Source organism: Anser brachyrhynchus, assembly GCF_964034855.1.
Source record: "Anser brachyrhynchus genome assembly, chromosome: 1".
NCBI lineage: Eukaryota > Metazoa > Chordata > Aves > Anseriformes > Anatidae > Anser > Anser brachyrhynchus.
Window position 1 is genome coordinate 129,725,944 of NC_137694.1, and position 19,685 is coordinate 129,745,628.

Sequence of the window (19,685 nt, forward strand, 5' to 3'; positions counted from 1 at the left end):
TGAGGGAACAGAGGCTTGCTTTCAGCGTTCAACACAAATGTAAAATCATCATGAGGCCTTTTCGTTTTTTTTCCCCAATACATAAGCATAAATGCCTAACGTTCCCTACTTCTTTTTTTTTTGTGTGTGTCTTTTCAGAAATCATTTGGAGCTACTGGTGGTATCTTGGAGAAAGACATAGCCACAGGAATTTGCCACTTTTTTTACGACAGTGCTCCAAGCGGGGCCTATGGGACTATGACATACCTCACAAAAGCCATAATTATTTATTTACAGGATTTCCTGCCTAGCACAGGCTGTGTGATGCAATAAGCAGTGTCTCATGAGGGAGAAAAGGCTAGGAAGCTTTTTCTCCCCGTTTCGCTGCCTTGAACCTCTTGTTTAGTTGCTGCATGTATGTTGTGTGCCATACACTACCTCAGCACTTTACGCGAGTCATCATGTTATGTGCATGCCTGCCTGCGGGGGACAGGTAGGTGGAATGTGGCCTACTTTTAAGGGAGGGTGTGAGAAATAACAAATAATGAAGCTCATTCTGCCCAAAGTGCATAAATGTAATTCATATTAAATTAGCAAGAATTATACAGCTCTGCCAAGGGGAAAACAGATTACTCTGTGGAGATCAAAAGGCATAATAAAATGAGGGAGCTCTATCTCAGGCAAAGTCTCCCAAACAAGGGAAGTGATGGAATTCATTAATTTTTCCCCGGCATTCTAAATGTATGTCGTCATTGTGAATCACTAATGCAGTGTGAAACATCCAGGGAAATGTAAATTAGAGGAATAGGAATAACTGGAGGTAACCAGGTGGTATTTTTAATACACTTTTACCCTGATTCTCATCTCGTTTGCACCTAGTTAGTGCAGGGCTAGTGCAGTAGAGACAAATGTCTTACAATATCCACTAATTTGAGATGATAGCCTTGCTCAGGAAGCTGCCTCTCTCTTTAATCTGAACAAAGTTGCTTCCTTCCCGGCATCCCCAGGGCCTCGCAGGAAAATCTCAAGACTCTGGCTTCTCCAAGGTGACAGACAGTTTTATGCCTGTAATCCTTTTCTCTGAACGGAGAAAGATAAACCTCAGCCACCCGAGCACCCTTCCCAAGTCTCCTGATCCTTTCCCTTGCAAATAGCCTCGGAGTTGAGAATGGCATAATTGCCACCCTTCCAGCGCAGGGCGAGTTTATGGAAGGCTTTGATGTTTTTCTCTTTTTTTTTTCTTCCTTTTTTTTTCCTTTTGTTATTATTATTTTTTTTCTTTAAAGGCACATTTGTCAGTCATGGTTAGGGATGGGCTCCCTGGTAGTCTCCTTCCAGACAGCTCCCAGGTTTGTGCCTGTGCCGTGAGACTGTCCACTGAAAATGAGTTCCAGTGGCTGCTTTGAGCTGCTTTAAGGAGAGGGAGTAAATGCGTGTCATGCGGGGAAACGGCTCTGTGGCCACTTCATCTGAAAACAGAGGTAGGCTGCTTCTGGCATGGAAAACTCTGCTTCACCCCAGGCACCAGCTGCGATTTGCTGTGGTTTTATGCAGTCATCTGAAATACCTTGATGAAAACAGGGAAATAAGCCTGTCTCGCTTGCTGGTTGCCAGCATCCGTGGTCCAGGGAAGGCAAGCTTTAGGTGGCACAGCTACCATGGAGGCGCTGCTGCTACTGCAACATCCGGGCACTTGCTCAAGAGAGCAGAGGCAGAGCAATGAGTGTGGGAGGCCTCAGGAGGTGATTCAGATTTAGGTGAATTTGGCAGTCCGAGGGCCCAGGAGCTGCTTGCTGGATGCTCTGAGAGGCAAGGACTGCGTTAACCACCATGGGCACTGTGGACCTGTGGAGGGATTAGCGTAAAGGTACGGTTCCGGTACGAATAGCACACACCTGGATATGGAAGTCATTTTATTGGCATGGTACCTGGTTTTGTTTTTTTCTTTTGTTTGCTTTTCCCCCATTTTTGTATGCATTGTGAGAGATCACCTAGCGTGTTTCTCAGTAAACAAATCCTTTGGTTTAAACATGTCAATGTAAGTCCAAGAACACGAGCACACCAAGTCTCTGAAGCAATGGTTCAGAGCCTAGAGCAAAACAAATACCCCTTAACTCTTTTTTTTTTTTTTTTAAGCAAGTGTCTTTGATTTAAAATTCATAGTATGACCTCAATTACCATACATTTATAATCACTGTGATCAATTACCACATGGAGTCACGGAGTGTATGCACTGGAAGAGTATTTATTTGGTGATTTGAAGAGTTTAGATAAGTGGTACTGAGAAGCGGGATGCTGAAGCACAATGTCAGTGGAGGGGAAACTCATTTTACTTCCAGGTCAGGCACAGCTGCAACTTTCTGCTGAGCTACTACTCGGACAGAAGGATTATTACAACTGGACAATCACAGTTAATGCAAAACTCATTAAGGAAATAAGCTTTTGTTCAGACCCGCCCTACACACACACACACACACTTTGCAGAGGATCCACCTATGTGTTATTAAGCTGTTACAAAACCGAGCCGGCTCTGATGGTGGTGGGGGTGTGCTCCCAGGTAAAACCCATGGTGACAGCTTTGCAGCTAATTGGAGCAGCTCAGCTGTCTGGCTTCCCGGGGGAGCCAGAAGAGGAGGTTGTGGCCATCCTCAACTCCCTGCACACTCATTTCAGAAGGCAAAGGTACACAGACACACCGTGTGCTTCAGAAACGAGGGCTTTTGGGAAAACAGATCCACCTGGGACCTGGTCCTTCTGCTCTGTCCGGCGCTGCTGTCACGAGCAGTGTGCAGCCGTAGGGACGGAAGCAGCAGCCCTGGTCCTGTGGGAGCTGGGCCTGCAAGCGGGCAGACAGCAGGGCTGCGGGGGCTGGCTCAGCGCAGGCCTCTTCTGTGGTGCCAGCCGTGGGCCCCTCGCTCAGGGAAGGAGCCCTAAAAGGGTCGGTGGCTTTCCATGGCCTGTAGGAAGATGCCCTGTGTGGGTGAAGCAGGGGCCTGGGGGCAATCCAAGCCCCACATCAGGTGCTTGGCCTGAAGGCTGATGGCACCTGTAGGGCCAGTTTGGGCACTCTGCCATGGCCTGATTCAGTCCCTGCTCACAGGACCACTCACAGCTGTGACATTAAATAGCCCCTGCATAACATGGTGGAATAAGTTTATCTGTATCTACCTATCTATATAGGGATGAGAGTTATGGGAGAGCTTCAGCTCAAACAATGAGTTTAACACGAGTAGCTGGGCTGTCTCCTGCTCCAGTTCTAGTCTCCAGCGGCTTTTATCCCTGGCATCACGTGCCCTGCAGTTAGTCCCCCCTCCCACGTCCCCTCCTTCTGTCAGAGGTGAGGGGGCTCCTGTCTGCCGGTAGCAGCTGAGGGGCAGGCTTCTCTTTTGGCTCGATGACTCAGCTTCTCACAGGCTGCAGCGCTGCCTCCCTGGGAGCCTCTTCTCAATGTATGCTAAGTGAAGTGCTGCATTGCGACCTTACTGCTGGCGTCCCTTCTCATCAAGGCACGCGTCCTTCAACTTAATCCTTCAGCTTAATGCTAGAGTGGCTTCAGGAACACGTTGTGAGAGGGGCACATCTGAGCTGCAGGGTTTTGGCAATGTGTCTGAGCTCCCACGTTGTTACACACCCTTGTTTTGTCCTGTCTTCTTGGGGGTGGCAAAGGAGGACTCCAGATCTGTACTGTCACTTTCTATAAATACACATTTAACATTACCAATGCCATTAAAATTTTACTGTAATTTTTGTTTTTCTATTGGAGAACCCCCCCACTCCAGCAAATAGAAATGAGTATGTGCATGTTTATTCACTCATCTGTAAATTTACAAAATACTTCTGGAAAAGTATTTTTCATATTTCATCAATTAAAAATAAGATTTAGGAATGATGGCACTGTATTAAACTTGGACTGCTATTGTATTCTGTAATGATAAATTATTAGAAAGGGTGCTATAGCTTTTTTTTTTTTCCTTTGCATTTCCAAAACTGTTATTAAATTAAAAACTACCTACTTACCTCATGGTTCAATATTAAATTTTAAAGACTGGTTAGGCTGGAACTGTTTACTACCCAGAAAGCACTCTGTATACATTGTATTTAATAAGGATGAATTAAGGTAATGTCTTTTTTTAAAAAGTTCCTGATCTGGCTGCACTTTATATCCGTGTGTTGCTTTCAGAGCGTAATATGCAAGTGAGTCAGGTCCAGGAGTGAGGTGCAGGAATGGGAATATTGGCTCGCGGGCTTGGAGCAGGGGAATACAGGGGGAGACATGGGGACACTGCGCTCTTCCATCTTGCTGCTTTCCATAAAGTCAATTGCAGAATTTATCAGTTTACTTGATAAAGAATTTATGCTCAACTGTATGCAAGATTATTTGGGTTCAGCAGTGTCAAACTTTGTTACTTTTGTGTTCTTACTCATCTCCTGGTTTTAGAGAAATACAGTTTGACTTCAGACAAAAAGTGTCGTACTCTAGTATGTGTAGGCTACCAACGTAAAGGCAAAAAGACACCGCACACACATTACTGTGAAAGCTAAAGCTTTATTTTAGGATCTATTGTATGTTATATTAACATGCTGTGGATTTAGCCAGCATTAAAGTGACAGGTTATGACTGTTTCTTGGCCCCCAACCCCAACAACTGTAGGCAACAGTAGCCAGTGGCAAGAACAAATCTATTGCAAGTGTAAACACCTTTCAGATAAGACCCTTTAAGTTGGGTCTGTAAACTTCAAAGAGGATACATAGTGACCTGGAATGTTTTAATTTTATTGCATCATGCAAAGAGCAAGATTAAATGCAGAACTACCTATTTTCCTATTTTAATGATATGGTGGTTTTTTCCCTTTTTTTCTTTTTTAACTCGCCTGGGCTGGATAGTCAGTCCACAGAAAGCCTCTGCTGTTCCTGTTATATCGCCAAGGAGTGACAGATATGTTCCTTGTGGTCATTAATACTGTTTCTCAGCTGTCTCTAAGGGCTGCTGAGAGAAATGTACCAAAGTTTCTCCTCCCATGAGGTTGTAGGTGCTACCTCGGTAATATTCACAGATAAAATTGGTGGAGGAGATGAAACCAAGAGTGAAGATAAATTGTAAGGTACCGATGTGGCAGTGACACAGTAATGCTGTATATGGTGGTTTTTCATCTCTTCTGGTCTCATTACTAGCAGGTATACATCATCCAGAAGGGACTAAGCAGGCTTACACAGTGACCACAACGCTTATTACCACTTATTGGTTGTCAGTGTGGAAGTTGGGTTCCCAGGCTGCCTGTGACTCATGACAGGAAGGTGAACTTCCATGACAACCCGCAAGAAGTTCTGCCTTTTCATTAGGTTGGCTTCTTGTCTCGTTTGTGAACCACATGAAAGGCCTCTAAAAATTCACTGAAGTCAATGTAGTCGTCTTTGTTGTAGTCTATGCTCTGAGCTAGCTTGTCAATGGATGCATCGTACGCATCAATTCCCAGGTGAGAACTGAAGATTCTCCAGGTCTTGCGGAACTCATCAAAAGAAATCAAACCTAAAGAAGACAGATGGCAGACTGCTTCTTCCAGTGCTGTTTCCCCTTCCTACGTACATGCATGCACATTCCTTTATTGCAAGACAGTTACCTGCCTACCATGGCTTGTGTGATTTTTTTGTGATTTCATGACTGAAGTACATTTTTACTGCAGGCAATGAGCTAGCACTTTCAAGAGCAGAATTAAGAAAGCAGTAAATACTGAGTGAGAGAAGGGAGAAAAAGCCCCCGGAAGTGACACCAGTACTGGAAACTGAGTATGTGAGATTTTTTTTCCTGAATTAGGCTCTGTGCACTGTCCCTTATATGGGTACAGCCTGACTGCTGAAATTAGTCTTCACTAAAGTGGAAAAATGACATCACCCCTGGTTCCTCTATATATAGAAGCCTTAAGGAGGAAACTGTGGGGAAAGATAAGTAGCATAGGCTTCCTAGGGCTGGTGCTGTGAAGTTACAGAGACTTACCTGACTGATCTTCGTCCATGATGTTAAAGATTATCTCCAGATCTTTTCTGTATTTGCACAGCGTTTCAACCAAAGCTGGCTGAACCTGGTTTTGAAATCATACACAGGAAACAATTCAGACCTTGGGTTTGAATTAGTTTAGCCAACAGAATATGTACTATACAAATCTATTTTCCCAGTTTAACTTGTCAAATACTAGGAAAAAATCCTTATGCTTGAGTTCCAAGAGATGATATTTTGTCTTGCCCTGAATCAGCTAAAACCTGTCACTTCTGGGTGAGGGGGTCCTGTGAAGAAGCCCTTCACACCTCCTACCTTCAGTAATTATTTGTGGAGCTACTGATGATTTAGGGAAGATACTCAATGTCATGCCATCACATGAAATGTTCAATGTTAGAAAAATGGTGGCGAGAGCTAAGAACCAAACCACTATGCAGTCGCCCAGTAACTACTGGACTCTGTAGAAGAGACCTTAGCTACATGTGGTCAAACATCTCCAGCCCATCTCCAACTGTGACTTCATCCTACAGGTGCCAGAATTGGTTCTGTGCACATTTGCAAAGCTGCTCTGGGTAGGATTCATCGCATATCTCCTCAGCTACCTTATCTAAATGCCCTTGAGAGACACCGGAAAGTAGGAAGCAGTTCTAGCGTGTGATTCATCCAACCTATTTTCAGAATCTACCTTAGCAGGGAATGATGATTTGTGCCCTAGAAGTACTTATTTCCCTCCAATGACTATAAAAGGAAGCTAGGTAACTAGTTCAGATGTAGATGTCTATGGGATTGGCCAAACCACTGTCTTGTGCCTCAAATTGCAAAAAGCTGTTCCTCTAGGATTTGGAACGAGGTATTTTCCTCCTTACCTCTTCTGTAGATTGAGCTATTTCCATATTGTGAAAACATGACATGTAGTCAACTTTTCCATCTGTATCTGTCTTGACTAAATGGAACTGCAGCGTCCTCCAGGGCAGTTCGAGGCAGAGGACAGACTCCATTGCTGCTGCCCAGTCACTGACAGAAATCTTGCCTGCCGGAAGGGGTCAGTTCATGGTTACGTTTGGTACATGATGCAGCATAAATCAGACACCAGCATGCCTTCTGACTTTGTTTAACAAGTCACAAAACACAAACATTTTCTCCTAATGCTGGGGAATAAAAATATTCTTAACAATGAGCAGCAAAGTCAGACTAAACATTTCCACAGGTCCCTTCCAACAGCAACAATTTTGTGATTCTATCGGCATGTTTTTAAACTTCTTGAGAAAAACATATTATTCTATGAAGAGTACTTCAGATTTGAGCAGAGTTGCACCTACAGAGAGAGACATATGTGACTGAAACATCAACAAGACAGAAGTATGTTGATCGGCTGGCAGCCAGAGAAGCAGCACCAACACCTTATTAATTGCCATTTTAGGGCCACAGCTGACAACCTAGTCAGGTGAGAAGCCATCATGAGGAAAAGCTGGATTTGTGCCAGAAGTCATCAATGCCTTGCTCCTACATAAAAGGTTAATGTATCAATTTATTACTGACTTTTCTTCAGCTGACCCATGACTGTGTGTCCACTAGTGGCCTAGCTACCCTACTCAAATGGCTCCCAGACTCAGGAGACCAGTTCTCCCTCCTCTGAGACCCCAGTTCCCCAGCTGACATCTTCCGAATACGCTCCTGAGTGAAGGTGTTGACCTTTGAGCTTCTGGAGTCAGATTTCCCCGCCCAAACTTTCTGCCCAGAATGCTTCTTTATTTGCTCAGGTGTTCCAGTTCTTTCCTTCTTCATACTTAAACCTCCCACCCCATCCTCCAAGTTGCTTTCTAGGGATAAGCATCCACTAACACACATCTTCTCCTGGGAGGAATGAGAGTGTGTCACCAACCAGCCTCAGCCTCCCTCCAGCCTTAGGCCAGCAGGCCCCCGTGCACACATAAGAGGTAGCATTACCTGTGTTGTTGCAGTCATACTTTGCGAAAGCCTCAGTGAGTGTAGACCTGTGAGCAAAAATCTTCTCTCGTAAGGTTTGCAAGGCAGAACGTTCAATCGTTTTCACCCTAGGATGAAAAAAAAAAAATGCAAAGCTGATCATTAAAGGATTTTAATCCTCCAGCAATTTATGCTTTTCAACATTCATTATCAAATTCTTCTGTTCTTTAACATGCGGTGTCATCAGGGTCATCCTAAAAGGCAACACTGGGGAAAAACAAAACAAAGCCCCAGAAGAATAAGCTGAATTTAAGAGATAATCAAGTTTATGCAGGTAATTCTAAGCTGCTTTGCTTTAGTAAATCTGACCACAGTGCTAGGCATGGCAAAGCTGTAACGATAAACTTTTTGGACTCCATTCATAACAGGATTTTTCTAGATTAACACTGCAGCCTTAAAGCAGACCTGACAGACAGGCATAGGCTCTTTAGGAGTCCCTGACAATCGTCTGTTCTAAGCTCTTAATTACCTTTGGGAATTTCTCAGGAAACTAAGTCAGAGCACTTAAAATACATTTTTGTCTTATGTACTAATATTTAAATGGGAAAATAGAAAAACGAGGAAAATAGATGCCTGTCCAAGTAAAATGAAGCTACAGATTTGCAGCAGGTGCTCGCACTGCACACATGACGATGCATCTTTACCTCTCCCAGTAGTTCTGCTTGTCTGTGCACTCGCGCACTTGATACTGTACAAAATGAGGAATCAGATCCGGATTCAATCGGATGTACGCTCCCCGGTTGCTTCCCTCTTCATAATAGTTAGAGGCAGAAAATATAGTGATAACCTGATCATAGGAAAAAGAGAAAGCGGGTTGGCTAGAACAACTCTTCTTGACACTGATTCCTAAAACTGATCTTAGAAAAACCTGCAGGTTACAAAATGAAGTGTCAGCATGTAAACCCAGAAACCAGTAACGATGTCATTCACCAAACTGCTTGCACTTTTCAAGTCAGAGCTCCAGGCTTGCGTTTTTGGCCCGTCACAGTTTAGAGGGCAGTGTGATAGCACACTGTAGCAGAAACGTCTTTCTAAGATAGAGCTGGTTTTCAGGATTCTTGCTGGCATCTTGATACAGCATGTCAGCGAGCAATTGCAGAAGTTAAAAGTGTTAAAATGAGTTAAAAGGCTTCTAGAGTCTACGAGCATCTCTTACACTGTACTTACACATAGCTGTCCTAAGGGATTTTGTTGATGTTCGTTTTCAGATGAGTAATGAGCTAGTCCCCACTCCCTGAAGCTGTGGAGACTTCTGTGTTTGTCAGAACTCCGTAATTTGTTCTAACATCTACTTATTTAGCACACAATGCCCCCAAACCCATTTTAAAGAAGTCACTCATTTTCTTAATTAACTTTGCAGACAAATCTGTGGATGTGCCTGTGAAATTCACGGGAGATCTCTGCTTTACGTGGCAGCACCTTACCTTCCCGCCATGAGTGAGCTCGTAGCCTTCCCGCTTAAACTCATGAGACCTGATCAACATCTTCAGATTATACCTTTCAAGCAGCCTGGCAGTGGTATCGGGGCCAAAGTAACAACCTCCTCCTCGGCGCTTGTTTGGAACGCAGCCATTTTGCTTTCTTGGATCACTCCAGAGAATGTCCAGGACCTGGAACGAGCAAACACAAGTGAGGACTGATAGTAGGCAAGGACTGACAGGCTACGTACGCCTCAGCTAGGGACCATAGCAAAAGCCCCCACAGTACAGGGAGAAAACATACCCGAGCTAACAAGGTCCCAAGCAGGCCTCCCATTTTCTTCTTTCCTTTCAATAGTGCCCTCCTTTGGGCTGGGACCTCTGTTCTACTTTTCTTACAAACAGTTTGCCTTATCTTTTTCAGACGAAACATCTTTTCAGCAATGTGCCTCCTTTCACAGCTGATGTTTCCAGACTCTGGTAGGTGCATCAGGAACGGTGCATGGGCAAAGAGAGCAAAAGCTGCCTATGCATGTGAGAGGCATTTCCTGCTTCTCAGCGCAGACCTGACAGCCACCTGTGTCAGTGGTTTTACCTAAACTAAGCTCGAGAATCCCTGCTCTAAACATGGCAGGAGTTGCCTTTGGCTTTATTGCCTTTGATTAGCTCATGTTTCAAAATAAGATTTCACCTATCATCATTTTAGCAGGATCGAGACATCAATGGATGAATTCTTAAGGCTTCAACGTGCTAATTCTAGTCAGCACCAAACATGGGGCAAAATGTGTCTGTTCAAGCCTCACTAGAAAAGGTTTATGCAAAAACATTCTACTTCCCATTTGTTGGGGAGTGTCAGTGTTTGGGGAGGTTACTACAGCACTTTATGTTAGTTTCTAGCTCAGATCTTGGGAAATTACATTTTCTGAGAGAGATTTGCTCTATTTCTAGAGGCAAAGCAAAGCTGTCTACTCCTTAAAGCAGCTGGCTGAAGGGAAGATCAAAAAAATAAACATACACCCAACTCAATTTTGAGCTTGTAAACTGCTGTGCAAATTAAGCTTTCCAAATTGTCACAATTTATTAAATTACAGCATGGCATGCGCTCTGTATTGCCTCTAATATTCAAGGGGAAGCTAACAACCAGAGGACAAAAACTTCCTGCTCTGAGTAATCAACCTTTAGGTCTCAGGAGCTGGGTTTTTTTGGACACTATCAGCATTCAGCTGCCAAAACCACAGCCAAAAAAGGTGCGTGAAATCACAATTGATTGCCAAGCCTGACCTGTTTAAACTGACAACCACGTATGTACGAACAGATGTAACCACATGAGGGCATGCAAACACATCTCATACAGAGCAGTTTCCTCCTAACAGCTAAGAACAGAAAACACTGTGTAAATTCTCCTTCCGAGGCTTAAGATCACAAGCCTTTTTTTATCAGGTGTACAAAAAGCATCTAAATAATGTGTAGCTGACTAGTATACTCCCCAGAATGATGTGTTGCTCAGACACAGACCCCTCGGATGCAGACGTGCCCTCTAAACAGAGCCCCTACCACTGCTGTGCAGGGGTCTCTGTATCTGTCTTTGGTTTCACCTACTTGTTTCCATTCCTTCAGGGTGGGCCCTGACTCTGAATTTGGACGGGAAAGCTCAGTGGAGCCCGATGACGAGATGCCGCGTGTTTTCCTTGTGACATGCTCGTTAGCAGCACATGTGCTGGGTCTGGCTGCTGGAGTTCCCTCCTTTGCTTGCTCCTCTCTGTCTGCCTCTGGCTTTGGTGGCCGCATCAAAGATTTCAACTTGAAAATAAAAAACAAAACCGATCAAACAATAAAACCCCACAGAATATTGGAAGAGTTAGCAGAACATAATGATACAGAGATGCCAGCTGAAAGGCACATCCATTCCCCCTTCCCATAAAAGTCTTGAAGTCTTGTGATGTCCTGAACTCTCATGTTTGGTGGAAGCTGCAGGTGTTTGCACCTGCAGACATCGTGCTTCACATCTGTCAGGCACCAGCCTCTTCCGGAGCGCTCTCATGTTCCTGTCACAAGCCATCACTCATCCCAAGCCAAGCTCAGTCACCAGGTCTCACCTGGACAGCCAGGACAGCACTTGGGCTCAGGGCGGATACTTAAGTGCCCAGCTTCACTGGAGACTGAAAATACACAGGTATATTATACTGAGGTCAAACCGCACTCACTGCTGCTCTCATACAATAGCATGCTGCTAGGTTAATTTGGCTGAAGTCAATGGAGGATGACCGTATGGTTATCAGGAGGATAACCATAAAGTTCATAAGGTATTATTTCAGTCCCTTCACTGTTAAATAAATTTAACCTCCTCCAGTATGTGCAGACATCTGCTTTTTTGCAGTCGTGTGCTGTGGCTCCATGAATGCCCATTCATGCGGACTCCCCCAGGGAGTATCTTTTCTTCTCTTTGGATATTTTCTCATACTGTCTCATTTTCAGACCACCAGCAAAAAAGTGCAACTATTTAACAAAGAAAATGATGCAAAAAATGATTCCCCGGTGCACTGACTGGCATCTGAAGACCTGTCAGTTGCCAGCTGTACCAATTAAAAGACATCAGTCGGCCCTGAGCGACTGTGCCCTGAGCTGTGGCCCAGGCACGGCTCGTTACCGACGCTCTCCCGAGGCAGCCACTTTGACCTGCTACTTGTGCAGCTCACCGGTAGGCAGTGCATCGGTAACACGCCCAGCCCTGCCTCGGGGAAAGCGTGGGAAGGACTTGGCTCACGGCCGAGACACCTGTATCCAGAGTTAGGCACCCAATTTCGGAGTGCACTGGTTCAGTCAGCAGGGCCTGGGCGCAGATAACCAGGCATATTCATCACCCTTTTTAACATCCTTGAGAAACAAACTGAGCTGCACCTGGCTGATCGGTAAAACATTTCTTTCTGTGCTAGAAATCACGAGGGTGAGAGCAGCAGCTCTGGATTGCACAGCCACAAGTGACAAGGAACACATTTCAGCTGCTTAAACACCGGTGTCTTGTGCCATCTGGGGTGCTCTGCCATGTCTGTGAATTAGCACCAGGTGCACAGACAGGAACCAGACCTGGAGGAGAGCAGCGGAGGAGACCCATGAAGAAGACCTGCCTTTCTGCAGAGGCAGCCAGAGGCCATCGGGAATCCCCCCAGGCTTTGGCAGTGCTTCCAGGAACAGCACCAGAGACCTACACCTGAGCAGTGGTAAGACCTGGATCTCCACCAGATCTCCTGGATCTCCACCAAGTGTAAGGAGCCTAAGCACCCAGCTTACAAGCAGGCATCTCTAGTGGTATAAATCTTCCAGACCAAATCCCACACCATTTTCCACTGATTTGAAAAAGATGTACTTGCTCACCATTCTAGAAAAAAAAATATGGATGCCTCTGTTGTCTAAATTTATGAAAAGGAATAGTTTCTGCTTTCTCAAGGCCAGGTCCCAAGGTTTGCTCCTGCTGGAGGGACTCTCCCACATGTGCTGCCACGGGAGCCCTGCAAAGTGAACGTCCCACACAGAGCAGATGGCAGCAGCACAGCCCCGGGGCAACAGGCGGTGCTAAAAAGATGTGGTTAGATTGATTTCTGAAGTGTTTAGAAAGTACTTTTCATACTTTCTGGCTAATGTGTCATCACCGCAGGAAGGAGTATCTAAAGTGTTTTCAACTATTTTAAAGTCAAAAGACCTGTGTCATTTTACAGCAGCCAAACAATTGGTTCCCAACACCTACTGAAACCTCCCCTTCTAAAGACTGATTTAGCAGAAAAACAAGACCTTTCTTTCCTTACTTGCCTTATAAAGTAGCCATTTCCTTTCCTCATGCAAACAACTTGATCTTAGCATTTGTACTGCTAAATTATTTTTTAAAAAATAAGAGTACCCCCACATGAATACGCTCTCTTACCTTATTTCTCTCAAGTAAATTCAGGAAATCCAAATCTGTGGTGTTTGAAATTCCTCCGTGTACGATAAGTACTTTTTTATTAATTATAGTGGCAAGGGGGAGCCAGCTGAAGACATCTTGCAGAAGATACAAAATTACCTTCCCGTGGACCTGCAAAGTGTACCCTTGGATTATATCCTTTCAGGCAGATTCTGTTGCTTCTAAATTCAAGATTTTGCTGAGGTATCTGCAACCGTCTGTATGAACAGTTCCACCCAGGGGACACCCCAAATTGCAACACCGACAAATATGACCTGAAATTTACTCTAAGAGCCATTCAAAAGTCTCTCCAGCACTTCATTTACCTCTCTGTGTGCTGCTGAGTGGCCTCACCAATGTTATTTATTTCATCCCACAGATCGCTGAGCACAAGATGCTACCACTTTGCATTGTTTTGTCAGTTATGCCACTGAAAATCCAAAATAATTTTAACTACGTTACTAAACTCATTTTGCACTATACCTGTATAAACTGGTTTGAAGTTTCTTTGTTCAGACATTTTTCATTTTACATGTGCAAGACTCAAAGAAAATACAGGGAAACTAGGAAGAATCATACCTTATACTTGTTCAAAACTTCATTGCTGAAGCCATATCTGAAAATAGAACAACATCATGAACTGTGTTTTTGTGTGCCCTTTCTGCACAATTTTCTGCACTACAGTGATTGCCAGGAATTTTCCAACCCTCTTTTCCTCCTGTCATTTATGTCTCACCTCAGTTTAAAAGTGCATTCTTCTGTTTTATCTCAATAATTGAGTTAAATTGATTTCTTGTGCATATAAGGGATCAGAAACAGCATCCAGGCCAATAATTTTTAAGCAGCCTATTTCCCATCTAAATGTAATAGCGTAACAATTTTACCTTTTAGATATTAGAGAGAATTTTCAAAGGAACCTAACCAATGCTGTATAAAAATTCCCTCAAAACCTCCATGGACATCACCATCTATCATGTCCATCTCCCCCCCCCCCCCCCCCTTTTTTTGGGAAGTGACATCTTAGTCTGAAGTTAAGTGATGTCTCAGCTCCTGGTTTCCTGGTTCCATCATACTGCACACTTAAGTCTGTTGCTATGCTGGGGAAAAAAAACATGATTTAACTAAAATACAGTCCTTCCATCCATCCCCTGCTCTGGTACTCGGGCAGCTCCAATGAACCCACTGACTTCAATGGGCTGTGATTATGTCAGAGACAAGCACTTCTGTCCGAGTGTCTGTGTGTAACGAGGGTGTACTTTGCTCCCCCACACACATCTTGAAGATGCAAAGCTCCACCTGCATACCCAATAAAACATTACTTCTGTTTTAGAGATCAGATGTTGGCACAGTAGCATTCAAAAGCTCCAGCATTTCCAATGAATGATCAGATACCCCCTCCATTCCATCCCCTAAAACCTACCTCAAGTTTATGACATAGTCTTCATGGTTTCCTCTGTTCAAGTGTACATCATTGGGGTAGATAAGAAGAAATGCAAACAGGATTATAAGTATTTCCATAGAATTTCGCCCTCTGTCAACAAAATCACCATTAAAGACATAAGGTTTTTTTTCTGAAGGTAGACCATTCTGCAGAAAGAAACAAAAACAAGGACATTTGGAGACTGTTATGCTACTGTAATAAAGGAAATATCATTTCTAATGAGAACTCTTGGCTATAAAACCTGGAAGAAAAAAAAAAAGCATAATACAGAACTCAGAAACACAGCATTTATTTCCACTGCTTAGAACAGAAATCTCCAAATCAGACATCTTGTATGAACCATCAGAGAAGAGATGACCTCTCTAACGGTTCTTATGATGCTGTCTCTAATCCATTCCTCTACCTATTAAATTAAATTGAAAGGGACCAACAGGAACATTATTCTTGTAATAAAATATACTTTTCTGTTAATGCAACTGCTGCTGGGAAGTTGTGCACTTGCAAATAGAAGGGAATCGCTCATTTTGAATGGATGACAAGAACTCCAGAAGTTATCTTCTGACACAAGTCTGAAGGTCCTTACATTTCCTTACACAGAAGAAACTGGATTTCAGATATTTACATTGTTTGCAGTCTATGCTCCCAGAACTCCTAAGGAATACTGCAGTCCAAATCTTAATACAGAGATGTGAAGAATCCTCTTTTTTCCAACTGCTTTAATCGTGAAAGCATTACTTGACTTTTACTCATACTCGCACTTTGCCAGGGGTGCTGTTAAAGATATACCAGAAAGCTTGTGCACTTGGAAGACTGCATGTACAGGTAGTTTTTATCTTTTTTTTTTTCTTTTTTTCTTCTGAAGATACAGAGCAATGCTTTATTGTGAATGGTGACATCAGAAGCTACTACTGTGAATTGCTGGTACGTGCTGTTAGATTAGTTATCAGCACATCAACGGGTGCCATCAGCTTGCACAAAGCATAGCAGCAACTACATGTAGCTTCATCATTTCCAGTCACAAGTACTGGAAATATCATTTCATTCTTGGTTTGCCAGGAAAAGGAAACCTCTGCTGTCACAAATGGTGTGCACAAGAACGATCAACAGAACATATACAAAACCATATGACAACTGCAGAAGCCACTCTGAGGAGGCTGGGCAGCACTGCAACACACCCCGCTTCCTGAGTGGGGCTGTGTCAGACCAGGAGATGGATTAATCAAAGCTTTGCTTTAAAGCCCACGGGCAGGAGATTGCCCAGCAGATGGTCGTCGTGCACAGAGCCACGCTGCAGCCGCCGTCCTCATGGAAGGACAGACGGGCTGACATGCTCTCCAGCCTCTGCCCTGCCTCTCTTGCAAAGGCTTACCCACAGCTCATAGTTTTAAAGGAGAGTTTGTTTTCACTTCTAGCTTCCATGAGGAGTTGTGGTTCTGTTCCATGCTCATGCAAAGCTTTTATTTCCTTTTCCACGGTTATGACTAATAAGAGCAACAGCAAATGAAAGGCTGTTGTAGCCCCAACATGTCAAAGAGGTGAACAAGGCCCTCTAATGATTAGCAACTTGCTGCTGGGCATCATTCCTGTATCGGCTGGGTTAGTGATTAATTAACTTCCGTTTGTCGCTCGCATTCTCTGCAGCTCCAGGCTATTCCTCCCCGTAGCAGCCATTTAACAATCGAACCTAGCAATACATATTTTAGAATGCACGTGTTTCAAGGAATTCCAGGAAATGCTGTAATTTGACGGAGATTAATGCAGTGACCGAATGGACTTTACAAATTGGCTACTGAGAAAAAAAGTGGTTCTCTGAGCATCACCCTCGTTGGGTCTCAGCATTACACATGCTGTTGTGCCCAGCACCGTGCTGAAGAGCCACAGCTCTGCTGGCTGTGCTTTGTCCTACCATGCCTGCGTTTCGGGGGCTCGTCCCAGCACCGTGACTCCACCATGCGCTCTCCACTTCCTCAGCTGCTTGGAAATGAGGACGAAACATCTGCCCACTGCACAGGGTCTGCTGTAAGGAGGGACCCTGAAGCCAAACAGCAACTGGCAGCATGAGCACTGCTGCCCACAGCTGGGGGGCTGGCTCTGAAGTCACTACAATCAGCACTTAGTCCTCACTCACATGTTTTTCTTAATTATTCGGAGATAGCTGCAGCAGTTACCTCCAGAACAGCTATTTTTCCCCTCACAGGTCTGGTATATGAAACTGACCTGAATCATACTCTGATTCTGTTTCAATATCCTGTTCCAAAAAGGAAGATTGCGTAATTAAAATAACAGCTAAAAGACTACAAGCCGAGGACTGGCTGCATGTAATCAGTTAATAAGAAAAGCAGAGGCCCGCAGAGGCCTGATTATGCTTCAGCAGGCTTCAGGTACGCACTTGGACAAAACCACCAAGTTTCCATCCAGCCGTGTCAGATAAAGTGTAACAACGTTGGAAGCAGAGGGGAATTACATCATTGAAACACCTGGTTTAGCTCATTTCAGTCTCCATTCAGGGCCGAAGAATGTGTAAGGATCAGACAAACCCTTTCCTCCGGAAAACTCAAATCGGAGAGACTATCTGCTAAATGAAAGGTGGTGATTCATGCCAAAGATAAATGGGAAACTAAATATAGGAAAACTGCACCTTCGGTTAAATATACAATGGTGAAAAAGATAGCCTGGGGCTCTTTTTTTTTCACCTCAGCAAAAGAGAGTTACGCTTTTTAACTTGAAAAGTGAGCAGCTGTTTATGGATATGGAAAGGACATCCAAGGTATTTCCATTTTGTGCAGACTATACGGTTGCTTCCAAGGTTTCAAAAGCTTTTAAACAGATAGCACCCTTTTTTGTTTCCTGTAAACAAACAATAATGAAAAACACCTTATGGGCATCAATGGGAGGGCCCAAGAAAAACTCTGCATTTTCTGCTTGAGGACTGAAATTATCTGCAGTGTAGTGTCACATCAGGAACTGTTAGCTCTGGATTTTAGACCTCAGTCAGCATGGAATAGAAAATGTGGGCTGGATGTGGAAGACATTGCAAAGAACCCTTTAAGTTCATGCTCCAGCTTGATATTTAGAAGACAAATCTCCCGGATCTCCTCTCTTCCTCAGGAGGAGAAGGAAAAGCTATGACAAAGGCACCATTCAGGTTGTTCTAGGGTTTATGTGTGTGGTATGTGCACACACATTTACAGTTCTAACGGTGATAAAAACTATCAGACAAATATACATTCTTAATAACAAAAAGTCAAAATGATATATCACAGGTTGCCCACCTACCTTATAAAATATCAAAAAAAGATCATCCAGATTTCCATGCAAGTCTCCTACAGGAAACAAAAACATATATGTCCTCTGTTACCAAATACATGGAATTATAAAACTGGAATTATATAAGCTAGTCCTAAGAAGTTTTTCCCCATGTCTTCTTTAGTAATTTGCATTTTCCTTAATAATTTGCCTTGTATTAGGGTTATATCAGCTTCATGTTAAGGTACATGCTGAAGTTGCCTAGTAAAACCACGCAATAAAACACTTAAAGAGTACACAATTGTTTTGCATAAAGTTTCTGTCCTTGCAGCTGGATCTGAAGATCAGACCTGTCACACAGGTAAAGGTTCGCTCAGGGAAATGGAAGTAAGATGAGCAAACACATTATCAACCTGGAAAACAGATTAGTATTTCAGAAATACGATAGACTTCTAAATACTAACAGGTTTGAATTTACCAAGTAGTCTACTATATGAAGCACAATCAAGCATCTGTCTGGTTCAGAGCCAGGTTTTGATTACTACTGATGGAGGGAGTGGCAATGCCTGTACACCTCGGTGCAAAAGCCACAGGAGCAGCAGAGTTGTCCCTTCCTGAGGTTTATTTTGGAACAGGCAGGAGGACCTCACCCCCCTGCGCTGTCACCTCCCCACAACTATGGCTCACCACCCTGAAGCCACAGAATCGCCTGAGGACAGGCTTTCTCCACCAATGATTAAGAAAATGATTTAATGGGGTTAATAATTTTATTGGTGGTAGGGGGATGGTTGGACCAGATGATCTTGGAGGTCTTTTCCAACCTTTATGATTCTATGAAAAGACAGAAGGGACATTTCTAACCATGTCCATATGTCTTCTGTGCAACTTTTGGTTGATGACGAGCCTGCTGGAGTCACTCTAAGGACTCCTTTGGGCCGCGATAGATTTGAAACACGTGTGGACACAAATACTTCACATGAGTATTCAATCTGCATTATTTGTTTGAAATTAGAAGGAAATAGAAGGAGGGACAGCTTATTTTAAGGACATCAAGAATTTTGGACCAATTAGGTTCAAAAATGTGCCTCCATCCCATATTCTGCAGAGGATCTATCTGGTTGCAAAAGCTGTTAGTGTCAATGGCAGGAAGGGGAGCCCTTCAGATGCTGCTTGCACAGCACAAATGAGCTACAAACAACAGGAGGGATGTTTTGATTCACACGAACGTACTGTAGTGAGCAAGCATAAATCCATGCTTCCTCAGTTTGGAGAGATATTTTATTTGGTTGGTTAACAAATTATTGTTTGTACAGAACATTATTTAAACAAGCCCTTTCCTGGTAATCGAAGCTGGTGCACAACCACATCTTAAAAACGTCAGTTGTTGTTTCACACGTGTCGCAGTGCCCTTCCCTACACTGCGTTACTATTACACGCAGCGCAGACACGGCTGTCAGAGCTAATGCCACCACTGCTCTTCTGTTCTGCAGCTACTGCTTCCTGTGCCACAGCAGCATACTGCATCCCTTTGCTCACAATTTACAAAAACATAATAAAATAGACGTGCAATGAGCTCTTAATTCTTCACCTTGCGACATATCGTTCTGTGCGACTAATTTGTTCGTTGCATAAAGACCGATGCATCCTCTTGGGTCCCTTTAGAAATGAGGGTTTATTATACATTTCAAT

At 43.7% G+C, this 19,685-nt stretch overlaps 2 protein-coding genes across 5 annotated transcripts in view; one reads left to right on the forward strand and one right to left on the reverse strand.

The window, feature by feature from the left end:
- PHKA2 (phosphorylase kinase regulatory subunit alpha 2) overlaps window positions 1-4,029 on the forward strand; it is a 44,889-nt gene extending 40,860 nt beyond the window's left edge. For both annotated transcript variants that reach the window (XM_080576428.1, XM_080576427.1), the window contains one exon: window positions 139-4,029. In XM_080576428.1, coding sequence (XP_080432554.1) covers window positions 139-312 — 174 coding nt within the window. In that variant the 3' untranslated portion in view covers window positions 313-4,029. The remainder of the gene's footprint in view (window positions 1-138) is intronic.
- Window positions 4,030-4,509: 480 nt separating this feature from the next.
- The window catches only part of PPEF1 (protein phosphatase with EF-hand domain 1), a 37,544-nt gene continuing 22,368 nt past the window's right edge, over window positions 4,510-19,685 (reverse strand). For all 3 annotated transcript variants that reach the window (XM_080576439.1, XM_080576440.1, XM_080576441.1), the window contains 11 exons: window positions 18,027-18,073; window positions 14,730-14,896; window positions 13,889-13,925; window positions 13,292-13,441; window positions 10,975-11,175; window positions 9,382-9,567; window positions 8,602-8,744; window positions 7,919-8,025; window positions 6,838-7,001; window positions 5,972-6,056; window positions 4,510-5,506 (listed from right to left, as the gene is read on the reverse strand). In XM_080576439.1, coding sequence (XP_080432565.1) covers window positions 5,316-5,506; window positions 5,972-6,056; window positions 6,838-7,001; window positions 7,919-8,025; window positions 8,602-8,744; window positions 9,382-9,567; window positions 10,975-11,175; window positions 13,292-13,441; window positions 13,889-13,925; window positions 14,730-14,896; window positions 18,027-18,073 — 1,478 coding nt within the window. In that variant the 3' untranslated portion in view covers window positions 4,510-5,315. The remainder of the gene's footprint in view (window positions 5,507-5,971; window positions 6,057-6,837; window positions 7,002-7,918; window positions 8,026-8,601; window positions 8,745-9,381; window positions 9,568-10,974; window positions 11,176-13,291; window positions 13,442-13,888; window positions 13,926-14,729; window positions 14,897-18,026; window positions 18,074-19,685) is intronic.